Source organism: Micropterus dolomieu, linkage group LG23, assembly GCF_021292245.1.
Source record: "Micropterus dolomieu isolate WLL.071019.BEF.003 ecotype Adirondacks linkage group LG23, ASM2129224v1, whole genome shotgun sequence".
In the NCBI taxonomy this organism is placed as follows: Eukaryota; Metazoa; Chordata; class Actinopteri; order Centrarchiformes; family Centrarchidae; genus Micropterus; species Micropterus dolomieu.
Genome location: NC_060172.1, coordinates 1,489,599 through 1,501,246, shown reverse-complemented (window position 1 = coordinate 1,501,246; position 11,648 = coordinate 1,489,599). Strand labels below are relative to the sequence as shown.

At 37.8% G+C, this 11,648-nt stretch overlaps 2 protein-coding genes across 3 annotated transcripts in view; one reads left to right on the top strand and one right to left on the bottom strand.

Annotated features, from left to right (window-relative positions):
* Positions 1–7,912, top strand: part of LOC123963100 (tetraspanin-8-like) — an 18,933-nt gene extending 11,021 nt beyond the window's left edge. Inside the window, exons 5-9 of the mRNA XM_046039625.1 lie at positions 1,820–1,915; positions 4,167–4,280; positions 4,358–4,396; positions 4,505–4,588; positions 6,093–7,912. Of these exons, the coding sequence (XP_045895581.1) occupies positions 1,820–1,915; positions 4,167–4,280; positions 4,358–4,396; positions 4,505–4,588; positions 6,093–6,236 (477 nt within the window). The 3' untranslated portion in view covers positions 6,237–7,912. The remainder of the gene's footprint in view (positions 1–1,819; positions 1,916–4,166; positions 4,281–4,357; positions 4,397–4,504; positions 4,589–6,092) is intronic.
* Positions 7,913–9,276: 1,364 nt separating this feature from the next.
* Positions 9,277–11,648, bottom strand: part of rab21 (RAB21, member RAS oncogene family) — a 17,197-nt gene continuing 14,825 nt past the window's right edge. Inside the window, exon 8 of one of the 2 annotated variants that reach the window (XM_046039465.1) lies at positions 9,277–11,550. The gene's annotated coding sequence lies outside the window, so the exon portion shown is untranslated. The other variant, XM_046039464.1, reaches the window with a different exon arrangement.

The following is an 11,648-nucleotide window of genomic DNA, read 5'->3' as shown; positions in this document are numbered from 1 at the left end:
ACGCATGGCTCAACACAGAAGGGCCGACTCCTCAGGTCAAGACTCTGCAGTCTACTTACATCTGAAGGACAGAGGACACTCGTTTGAGGACCACCAGGTGCACATTTTAGACAGAGAAGATGGATGGTTTGAAAGAGGTGTCAAGGAAGCATCTACACCAGGGTGGAGAAGCCGTCATTGAACAGGGGAGGGGGTCTACGCCACCACTTATCCCCCACTTACAATGCTGTCCTTTCATCACTTCCCAGGAAACTCAACAAACGTAACCTATTGGCCTCAGGTGAAGATACCAACGATGGTCGTTCAGTCTTGGCCACAGGTAGTCTCAACGACTGTAACGACTGTCGTCACAGCAACAAGGAACACTAACGAACCAGCGGTATCGATGACCCGGGCCAACGACCCCACTGAGGTTAAATAGCTGAGTTTCCCTGCCAGTCAGTCAGAACTGAAGAAGTCCTTTGGATGAGGGACGAAACGTCTTCCAGTATCAGTTGCCCTTGATTTTAACCTTTGTTGGATAACTATGACCTGGATGACTGAGAATCTTAGACATATAATTAATTTATTTTTTTTATAGTGATTTAATGAACTGTAGAAAACGTTCTATTTATTGTCTGTTTATTTCTAGCTTTGGCAAAATTGTTGTTTTACATTCATGCCAATAAAACTAGATTAAAGTCACATTTTGAAGTTTTAATCCTTAAGATTTCGGCCCTTGCTGATGTTTAGGAGCCCTGTGGTTACTGGTGATAACAGCAGGTGTGATTTAATTCAACCCTCGAGCAGCTGCTTTGTTGGAAATCCAACAGACAAGCAGCTGTTTACAATTCAGCAGTAGTACAAAATATATTAAAGTGTGTTTATAGTGCTGAATCATGCTCCAGGCCTCGGCACAACCCACAGGGGTCACTGCGACCTGTTAATGTGTGAGGAGGTTCAGACTGTTTAGTCGTAAACATTAGGAAACCTTGGGGTGGATTCTGTTGTTTAGACCAGATCGACCTGAAAAGTACATCTTCTATTCATCAGCAGCCAAACAAACGTGTCTCTCGTTCGTCTTTTTCCGGCCTGCAGACGTTTTCGAATCACAGTCAGCGCTTTTATGAGAAATACATATTGCATTTCCTTTTGGCTGCTTCACAGTGAAAGCCACTTGGTATTTTACCAGTGAGACCAAGACTTTTTAGCGATATTAAATTTGCTGAATAGCACATTATGACTGGTTTAGGACTTGAAAGTAGAGTCGTTTAAGAAGTACTTTTGCTTGGCGGCGGACTTAAAACTTGACTCGGACCTGCTTGTCTCGAGTTGTGACTTGTAAAATAATGACTTGGCCAATTTAAAAAAGAGATGGATGGATAGATAGATAGATATAATATAAAAAAAAAAAATAAGCGGACTCCGCCACTGGCAACTAATTACTGAAAAGAAATATCAAAAATAAGGTTTTATATCCTTGAAAAGTAGTAGTAGTTTTATGCGTTTTAATTGTTAAACCGGGGCTGAAACTAACGATGATCTTCTTGTGAATTAATCTGGCGATTTATTTAATTTTTTCCAATTACTTCAGTATCTGTGTTTCCCAAAGCCCAAGATGGCGTCTTCAAATATCTTGTTTTGGAGGAGGAAGGAAAACAGGAAATATTCACATTAGAGAAGCTGGAACTTTTTAATTTAAATTTTTTTTTAGTCAAACCAATTAATCGATCCTCACAATAGTTTGCGATTCATTTTTAATAATTCGACAGCTAATCGATTTTAATGGTTGCAGCTCTACTGTAATCCCAGGATAACGCTCTGTGTTTTGTGTTTGTAGCTGGAGGGCTTCTTGGAGGAAAAGTTCCGCGAGGTGCTGCCTCTGGACAAAGCTTCTGAGGATGTGAAGGACATGGCCGACGCCATTCAGACACAGGTGAGAGACACACACACACACAGAGACACACAAGGTTCACTGCAGTTAGAGACAGTCCAAAGAGTTTTATGAGGTTTCAGCACAACACAGACAGAGCTCCATATTGTCCTCATATTGAGATACAAGGTTTTCACCTGACACGGGTTATATTTGCATATTAAACTTACGGTCTCATTTATATTTAGTTAAAGTGCCTTTTAAAAGAATGGACATCCGAACAAATGAAGACTACATGATCTGCTGAAGAGAGAATCAGCTGTTCAAATCATTTATTAATAATTAATTAATTAGCAACTATTTTAATAATTGTACAAACATTCACTTATTCCAGCTGCATTTCATTTGGTTTTGTGAGTATTTGTTGGAACAAAACAAACCATTTGGAGAGATCACCATATGGTTATAAATTCAATGGGCATTTTCACTATATTTTATTTACATTTTTATAGACAACATTAATCGATTTTAAGAATCAGGGGCTAACGTTAAGTCGGCACTTTGGTGTGGAGCTCAACTTATGTTGTAATTGTAAAGTAGTAACGTTAAACAAGTATTCCCAGAAGCTGAACGTCAGTTGCGCCGTGAAATGTGGAAAAACAAGTACTCTAACCAGGGCTCATCAGCGTTTCTCCGGTAAGGTGCAGCCCCATCTCTGACGTTAGACTCCTGTGGAGATAACGCCTGACGTTACATCCAAATTATACGATGCTGGTGTTCGCTAAATCAAAACGGCTCAACCTCATCGGGCCGATGAACAGACGGATCGCCATGTAAGCTGAGACTCTTCAGGCGGACAGATCGAGCTACGTGTTGTTTGAACAGTTTACTTCCCTGCTATAAAGCTGTTGTTGACACAGTTTCCACTCCCAGAATTCCTCAGCCAGCTGATTGGCTGACAGACGCGTCGCCAAGCAGAAATGTGCATCAATCGAGAGTTTAGTGCAGCGAAGAGGAAGTGGATTATTTAACGGTCTCCATACAGTCGGCTCAGGTCACCGCTGCAGTTTGGATTATTTATCAGTTCCTGTTTTTTAAAGAGGAAGACACTCACCGGGTTGTTCTTTAACTTCCACATTTTACTCTGTTTTTTTGTTAGTTTTTTTTCCCACTTTCAGAGGAACAAATGTGACATCTGTCATATTAAAGTATCTTCAGTTAGTTTCTTGAGGAACAAACTTTTTAGTTTTTAAACACATTGTTTTTCTTATAGACTTTGGTGCAGTCGACTTTCTTAACAAGCAGTTTTTGTGCACAAGCCTCAAAACACCCAAATTAAACTGCTTTATTCTGCTAATTTAACAGAATAAACTATGAATAAGACATTTCGTCAAGTTTCATGTTCTAAAACAAGCAGCCGTTGCCTCAGTGATGGTGACATCTTAAAGAAGTTCACACAGGCAGAACTGCGAGGCTTTGTGGGTTTAAACAACTTAAAGTTCGTCTGTGTGGAGTGACTATTCCACTGCACGCCATCCCAAGTAACGCCCGTACACAGTGTCTGAATTTATTACCTAAACCTAGCAGATCTTTTAGTCACAGAACATCACCAGTAATGCAAAGCATTTTCAGGAAACGGTAGAGCTTAAAACAAACGTTGGTGAGCCCACATGTCAGCGGTTGAGCAGATAGAAACTCTTTTAAGCATCAAAGCAGCGATTGTAACTTCCTGCCTGGCTTCACTAGGACTAACTGCAAACAGTATGCAGCTAAACACTGATGTCATAGTAGACTGTTACTACAGTTGGTATAAAAGAAATGTACAGTTTAATATGAAGGGAAATCTTCATCTTTTAATCTGCAAACTGTTACTTTTCCCGTTTAAATGCACAAATATGGCAGCTAGTAACAATACTGTGTTCTCAATTAATCATCTAACCGGTAAGTAAAACATCAGAAAACGCAGAAAAATATATTATCATAGTCTCCTACAGCCCAAAGTAACATTGATGCATCTTGTTTTTATTCTGAAAACCCCAAATATTCAATTTACATTCAATTTACTTCAGGTTGCGACCAAGAAAATCAGCAATTTCTCACATTTAAGAAGCTTAAACTGTGAAAGTTTTGGCTTTAAAAAAATAAATTAATAACAGTTGATAATTAATAGATTATCAAAATATTAACTAACTGATTTATCACCCTCCTTGCTTCACATCATTTCATTACAAGACTGCAACACAATCTCTTCTTCATGTTACTGACAGGAAAACGCTGATCACTAACCACCTTCTTCTTCTTCTCTGGTGTTTAGCTGCACTGCTGTGGTCTGTTCAGTTACGAGGACTGGGAGGGCGACATCCCCGACTCCTGTCTGTGCAACCAGGCGGAGGAGATGGAGGGAAAGTGTCAGACTGTGACCTACAGAGTAAGTTTCAAACAAACGCTTTATCTCCCTAAACCGTGTTTTTAAACGGCCGCTCACTGACGTTTTCCTTCTTCCAGCTGCTCATGCTGCAGAAGCAGAGGTCCATCTACATCAAGGTGAGTGGAGCCTTTAATTTAACTCAAAGCCGACTGAACACATCGTATGAAGATAAATTAATATCACGTGTGAACAGGAAGTGACCTTTTCTCTCCTCCCATCTGCAGACCTGCTTCCCCATCATCATCAGCTACGTCCATATGATCGCTGACATCACGATCGGCGTCATCTTCACTCTGGCTATACTGGCGGTGAGCATCAAGAACAATTTATTTAGTGACGTAATGTAGTCCCCTCTCAATTGCAAACGCCTCGTTACGGTCAACGTGCTGCTCCGTTCATAAACGTAAAACTTTGCATCGTGTAGCATGATGAACATGTTTGTATATGCAGACAGGCGACTCTTCAGCGACCGCTACAACTTAGAAGCTCATCTATCGGCTTATAAAAGAGGAACGATGAATAGAAATGTTATCGCAATATTAAACAAGTGCAATATGCAAATTGCAATAGATGCAGGTGTGTGTGATAAAAGGTCAAATGCGTCACAACATAACATTTATAAATGAAGCAGTGCTGCAGAGACGCCCCGCCTGCAAATCCTGTCCTCCAGACGTAAGGGAACGTGGTTGTTCAGTACAGACCCTCAGCAGACATCACGTTGTTTTTATATCTTTGAAATGCAAAAACTACCATTCGCACTAGAATCGTGACTCATCTGTGAAAGTATGAAGCTGATGCAATGCTCCCTTAATGAACTTCCTTTCACCTGCGCATTTTCAGTTTGCACACCTGAGCAGGACATGCCAAAGAACTTGAAACGCTTGGCTGAGGAGGCGCAAAGCTTCAACTGCAACACAAATTTTGACAGACATGAAAGAAAATGGATCCATCAAGTTACTAACGAGTATTCCCCGAGCCCTGAACTCAGTAACGTAGGAGGAACAAGTGCTAATTAGGGCTTATAATAAATGTTTGATTTAATTAATTTGAATCATGAACAAATCAGCACTTTCTCTATTAATATATTTAACAGGAACCAGTATTTGGATTCTTTACTTAAGTGAAAGTACTAATGCATAACTATAAAAAATGGTAAAAGTATGTAAGTATAATCAGGAAAATGTACTCATGAATTCATGTTAAAGCAGGATTTTACTGTTCTAGATGTTTAAGGTTCAACTATTTTTATTTTTTTTGGATCTGACTGCAATTAATTACTTTTATCATTATTTATTAATCCGCTGATTATTTTCTCCATTAAGCGTAGAAAAAAATCTGAAAATAGTGAGAAATGTCACCCAGACCCCAAAAGTGACACCTTCAAAATGCTTGTTCTGTCAGTCTAAACCTCAAAATCTTTATAAAATACATTAAAATAATCAGAAGGGGAAAAAAATCTGCAAATATTCACATTTGTGAACTAATGAAATGTTTTTAAACTGTTGGAGTTTAATTTATAATAAAACATATTTTCATGTGTTTTGTGTGTAATTCTATGAATCTCTTGATCAATACAACATTAGAAAATGCTTTTTCATAATATCCCTGAGTCTTTAAACAAAAAACCTAAATAATTTAATGAACCAAGAAATCAGCTGACTCTCACGTTGGAGACGTGAAATTTATGGCATTTTCAATTGATTATCATTTGATGATTGCGACACGGACAGAAGACGGTAATATTTTCCTGAATAACGGCAGTTTTGAAGCTGAAGCACTTAACTTAACTCGCCTCTCTTTGTTTCTCTGCAGCTGCTGGGCTTGATTCTGTCCTCCATCATGATTCACCAGATGCGTTACCCGGACCGACCCACCATCCTGCTGTCTGTCCCCACCATCTTCACCACTTCTCCTCCCAAATACCAGGAGCTGCACAACCCCCCACCGCCTTACTAGAGGAGGAACACCGCCACCTGCTGATAGCTTGATGTTCAGGAAGCAGAGCGTTTGTGTTTTATTCTTGAGGTTGAGGCGATTTATGCAGACGGTGTGTCCAAAGTGCCTTATGTTACTGTGAGGAGTCTGGACGGTTGGCTCCATTGAGATCAATGGAAACCTGATAGAAACTTTAACAAAAACACCACTGGGATTCTTTTTTCTTTTTATTATAATTTCTTTTTTTTTCATGTGAAGAAGCTTTAAACAGATCTGCAATGTTATGTTATTAGTTGAGAGTGAATCTGATTGGTCAGAAGGCGGGCGCAAGGATTTCATTTCGATCTCAAAGCAAAGTTGTTTAAGTTTAGAAGAAAATAATTTGCCCACCATGGGATAAACATTACAAAAGTACTTTAATATCGAAATTGTGACTTTTTTTTCTAAGGCGTTTGGCTCTAAAATCCTCTTCTGGACACACATAAATGTTTAAATCAAGATTACAAAATAATTTTAGTTTACAACAGTATATTTTATGTAGAGACACTAATTCTCTAAGACTAATGTCTCTATGTCGAAAGGCAGACTTTTTTTTTTTTTTTTTTTTTTTACTGTTTGGCCCTAATCCTCATTTGAATACAACATAATCAAGAAAACATCTCTCAGTATGCAAAAGTAAAAAAAACATTGAGTTGAATATTTTAATTCATACTTTTTTATGACAGTTTTCGTGTCATGTATGTTATACAAAAGAGAAGACCAAAAGAAAATCCTAAAAAGCTGTGAGAGAGTCAAAATGTTTACTTTAATCTCAAATTTTCTACACTTTAGAGGATTAGAGCCAAACTTCATAGAAAAAAAGTCTAGATTTAAAGGGTTTTTTCGTGACGCATCGACCACAAACATCAACTTCACTTGATCGTGCAGAAATCTTTACCAACTGCCTCTCTGGCCTTTCTTTTCATTCCACACCTTTTTCAGGAGAGCTTCAATCTTGTTTTTCTTTCGCTGCACTTTTACTGAAGATTGTTTTAAAACCTTAACTCCTCATTTAGTTTAACAAATGCACAAAAAACAGCAGCATATGGCCTCGTAGTGCCAAGAGCATTGTTTGTCCTGCTGAAGCACTTGTATGAAAAAATAATAATTTTGAGCTGCTAGCTTGGCTGTAGACTTTTTAAACACTTTTGACAGTGTAAAGTTCTTCCCAAACCTGGACTCACTGTTTGACTTGACACATGGCACATTTGTGTACATGTACATCCGGTACTTTGTGTTAGGGAATGTCAGTGTACTTTCTCTGTTCATCATATCATTACGTTTGTCCTAAATAAACCTTTTAATAATACACATCAGAGCGTAGAGCAAGATGTAAAAACCTGTTGGGAACATTGAAAAATCAAGGATTTTCTTTTGGAAAAAAAACTTGAGTTGCCATGTTGATGAAGCTTTAAAAGCACGTACTGTTTGGAGTTGTGAGGTTTAGACAGCCTAATATGTTTTTTTTTTTTATAGTAAAAAGGGAGAAAAACAGTCACTTTATTAGATGAATAAGCCGATTAATGTCTGTAAAAGTGGGGAAAAGGGAAATATTCTTTTGATTTTTCTTCTGTTCTTTGCCTTGTTTGATTCTTGTGAGCAGACATTTCCAAAGACTTGCAGAAATAAAAACAATAAACTCTTGTGTGAAATACTAAGGTATGTATGTATTTCTTTAATGATGTACTTCCAGAGTAAATCATCAGTATGTTCTAACATGTTGTGGGGAGAGTCGACCTATATGCCGGTGGTTTCCAATATGAGGGTCAGGATCCTCACAAGGGGTCGCAAGAAAAATCATTTCACGTTAAGATGAAGTATTTTTATGGAATTATTATATTTTTTTTTAGGCCAATACATTAGATTACAATTTGACAACTCATGTACCAAAAAGACTTTGAGGGGTCGTACACATTAATTTTCCGAGTTGGGGAAATAATTTTTATGATTAACACCACGTAAACGCACCATAACTTGTAGCCTTGCAGAGCTGCTAGCATGGCTGTAGATCGTGACCAGCAGGTGGTCGTAATGTTATGGCTAATTGGCATATTTCGCAGTCCTCACTGAATCCGAGCCGCAGCTCATTTGCAGCATGTCTTGCCCACAATTCATGTCTCTCTCTTTGGCGGTTCAATCACAAATTTGAAAAATCCTAGCAGATAGATTACCTGTTTAATGTTTAAACAGGTAATTCCCTGAAACAGCTGCTCACTTTGGGGTGTCCTCACTTTAGTTGCCAGCGGTTTAGACATTAATGGCTGTGTGATGTGTTATTTTGAGGGGACAGCAGATTTACACTGTCACACAAGCTGCACACTCACTACTTTACACTGGAGCAAAGTGTCATTTCTTCATGAAAAGATATAATCAAATATTTACAAGAATGTGAGGGGTGCACTCACTTTTGTGAGATCCTGTATATTCTCTGCTGGTTTGAGTCTTTTTGTGAGATATTTTGATAACAAATTTTTAAATCGCCAGACTTATCCTTTGAATGCGTGCATTTTAATTTCTCCTCTACTTACCTAAAGCATATTTTTATTCCTGTAAAAACCCATTTTGAAGAGAGTAAAATGTAAAAATGTCATTGTGCATGTGAAATAACGACAATGTGTGCGACACCTCCATGCGTTGTGTAAATCGTTATAATTGTTATTTTTACAAAAAACACTTTGACACTAGCAGTTTAAAAAATTACCTTTGAAAAAAAAGTGCTCTGATTATTTTTTCCTTTTCAACCACATGTTTTAGTTTTTCTGTTATTCCACACTGAACAGGACAGCGTTTAGCTTTTCTTCTTCTATGTGCGCAGAGTTTCCCCGAAAGGCAGATAAAAACGTCCCGTCTTGCTGTTTTTCTTTTGTACAATGTCACTGTAGTTTTTATCAGTAAGCAGGGAGATTAATGGAGCTACAGGCCCGGTGGAAAACACAGTAAAAGTACACAGCAGAGTACACAGAAAACCTTTGTTCATGTACAGATTTCCATCACCGCCATGTGAATATAACTTATTAAATAATTGCTGTTCAGTTGTTTTTTTATTTACCATTTCTCTTAGAAAGTAAAACAAACAAAGCATTTTACAGAAATCAAACATGCATGCTTTTACTTCTCTGTCCAGGAACAGAGAGTGTGTGTGTGTTAAAAACCGTGTGGAGGAAGAGGAGGATGAAGGAGCAGCTGCACAACACTGCGAAAGCCATTATTATATTTAGAGCTGAAACACTTAGTCAATTAAATAAATCACAAAAGATATTGACAGAAATTTAAGTTTTTTTTAAAGCACAAATATCTGAAACAATCTGTTTTGAGCTTCTGAAACGAGAGGATTTGCTGTTTTTTCCATTTTATATCTTTGTAAATCAAATAATTTGCTGTTTTGATGACAAAACAAGCGATTTAAAGGCGTCTAATTTTCTGATGTTTCAAATAAATGTTGCTGCAGCCTGATTTCTGAATATTTCTGCTGTTAAACGTTTTAATTGATTCTCCAGATTATTTTTAGCAAACTGATGTTTGTTAAAACTAAATAAAATTTAGGAATTAAAAGAAAAGAATAAAATAACAACAAATATCAGAGTAGTTCAATTTACAGACTGAAAAACGGAGCAATCGTGAATCAAAAAATGTCAAAACATTTCCTGGTTTCAGTTTCTCCAATGTGAGTTTTTCTGTGTTTTATATTTTTATAAACAAAATATCTTCCATAGTTGGATAAATAAGATAAATTATTATTATTCTTCATTAGTTTTATATCAGCAAACACATTTTTTAAAATCTCTAAACTTGACTTTAATAAAATGCAGCTTTAACAGCAGCTTCAGATTTATTTTTATTATTAAATTATTATATTTTTCTTCTCACAAAACCGGAAACATTTTTAATTTTCAGGTTATTAAACTTCCTTTAAACGAAGTGTGCAGCTCTGAATGAAGTGAGAGATTTATTGATTTAATAAACGTTATTAAAGGACAGGTTCCGACTCCCCGTCTATATTAAGAAAGCACAGAATAAAAACTGGGGACTGCTTTCAAAGTTTGCACCAAATTCACTTCACTGCAAGTTGCTGACTGGGAATATATATAAAAGAAATCTGAAACAGCTCTTCTACACTTTCAAATTTCACTGGACCTTTTGTGACTTATCATTTTGCAGCCACTCGGTTATTGACTTTGTGGTTTTGGGTCAGTGTTACTGCTCGCTCTTCGTCGCTCCTATCGACGCCGACCCTGAAGCAGCGACTCTGTCCGAGATGGAGGACAGTAAAAGTTCAGCTGAAGCTAATCTGAGGCTTCAACAGTCAGACGGAGTCAAATCAAGTGAAAGTATCCCGTCCTTTTTGGTACCAGAACTCACTTTAAAATGTTGCTGGCTCCTCTTCCTCGCTCTGTTGCATCGTGGGCCAACAGTGTACATCAACAGCACATTCAAAATCAGGCGGATTTGAAAGGTCAGCAGGTGGAGTTAAGGATGTTCTTTCACGCTCCACATTCAGACTATTTACTGTGACCTTTCTAAAAACAAGACGACGCATCAGCCGATGTTATAAACACAGGACAAACACATTTTTCTACCAGGACTAAAGATGTCCACCTGCTGAAGCCTCGTATTCACTTCAGAAAACTTTAAACTCTCCATCTCTCACAGAGAAGTTGTGCGAGGACGGTGAGCATATTGAAATAAACATGAAAGCAGGTGAACCTGCCCTTTAATGTTCCTCTTTCATCCTGCAGGTGGAGCTGTTTTACTACAAACTTTCAGCCGGCTGCTCCTCCGGGTTTGAAAACAGGAAACATATTTATATATTTAGATAAATATGATGATTAATGGAGGTTTATACAGTGTGTGTTTGTGTGTCTGGATGCATGTTTTATCCCCCCCACCAAAAAAAAAAACAACAACATAAATCTCTGCTGAAGTTTGAGCCGCCATTTTATGTCCTCAAGAGTTATTTCAGTACTTTCATTAATGTTGCTAAGTATTAAATACACAAGTTATACAGGAAATTATAGTAATCAAAGTGCTGAAAATGAGATTTCTGTCCAATTTAATGGCTGAAAAGATACTCATAACCGTAAAGTTACTTTTATTTTTGGAGGGAACAAGGATTTAAAATGAATTCCCGCGCTCCTTGGCAGCAGAAGCGGAGCTGAATGAACACAGCGGAAACATTTGGGATTATTTTAAAGGAGACCAACTGGACAACAGAGACATTTGTAAATGTGTGTGTGTGAATATTATGTTTGCAAGCATGTATGACGGGGGAGAGAGAGAGAGAGAGAGAGAGAGAGAGAGAGAGAGAGAGAGAGAGAGAGAGAGAGAGAGAGAGAGAGAGAGAGAGAGAGAGAGAGAGAGAGAGAGAGAGAGAGAGAGAGAGAGAGAGAGAGAGAG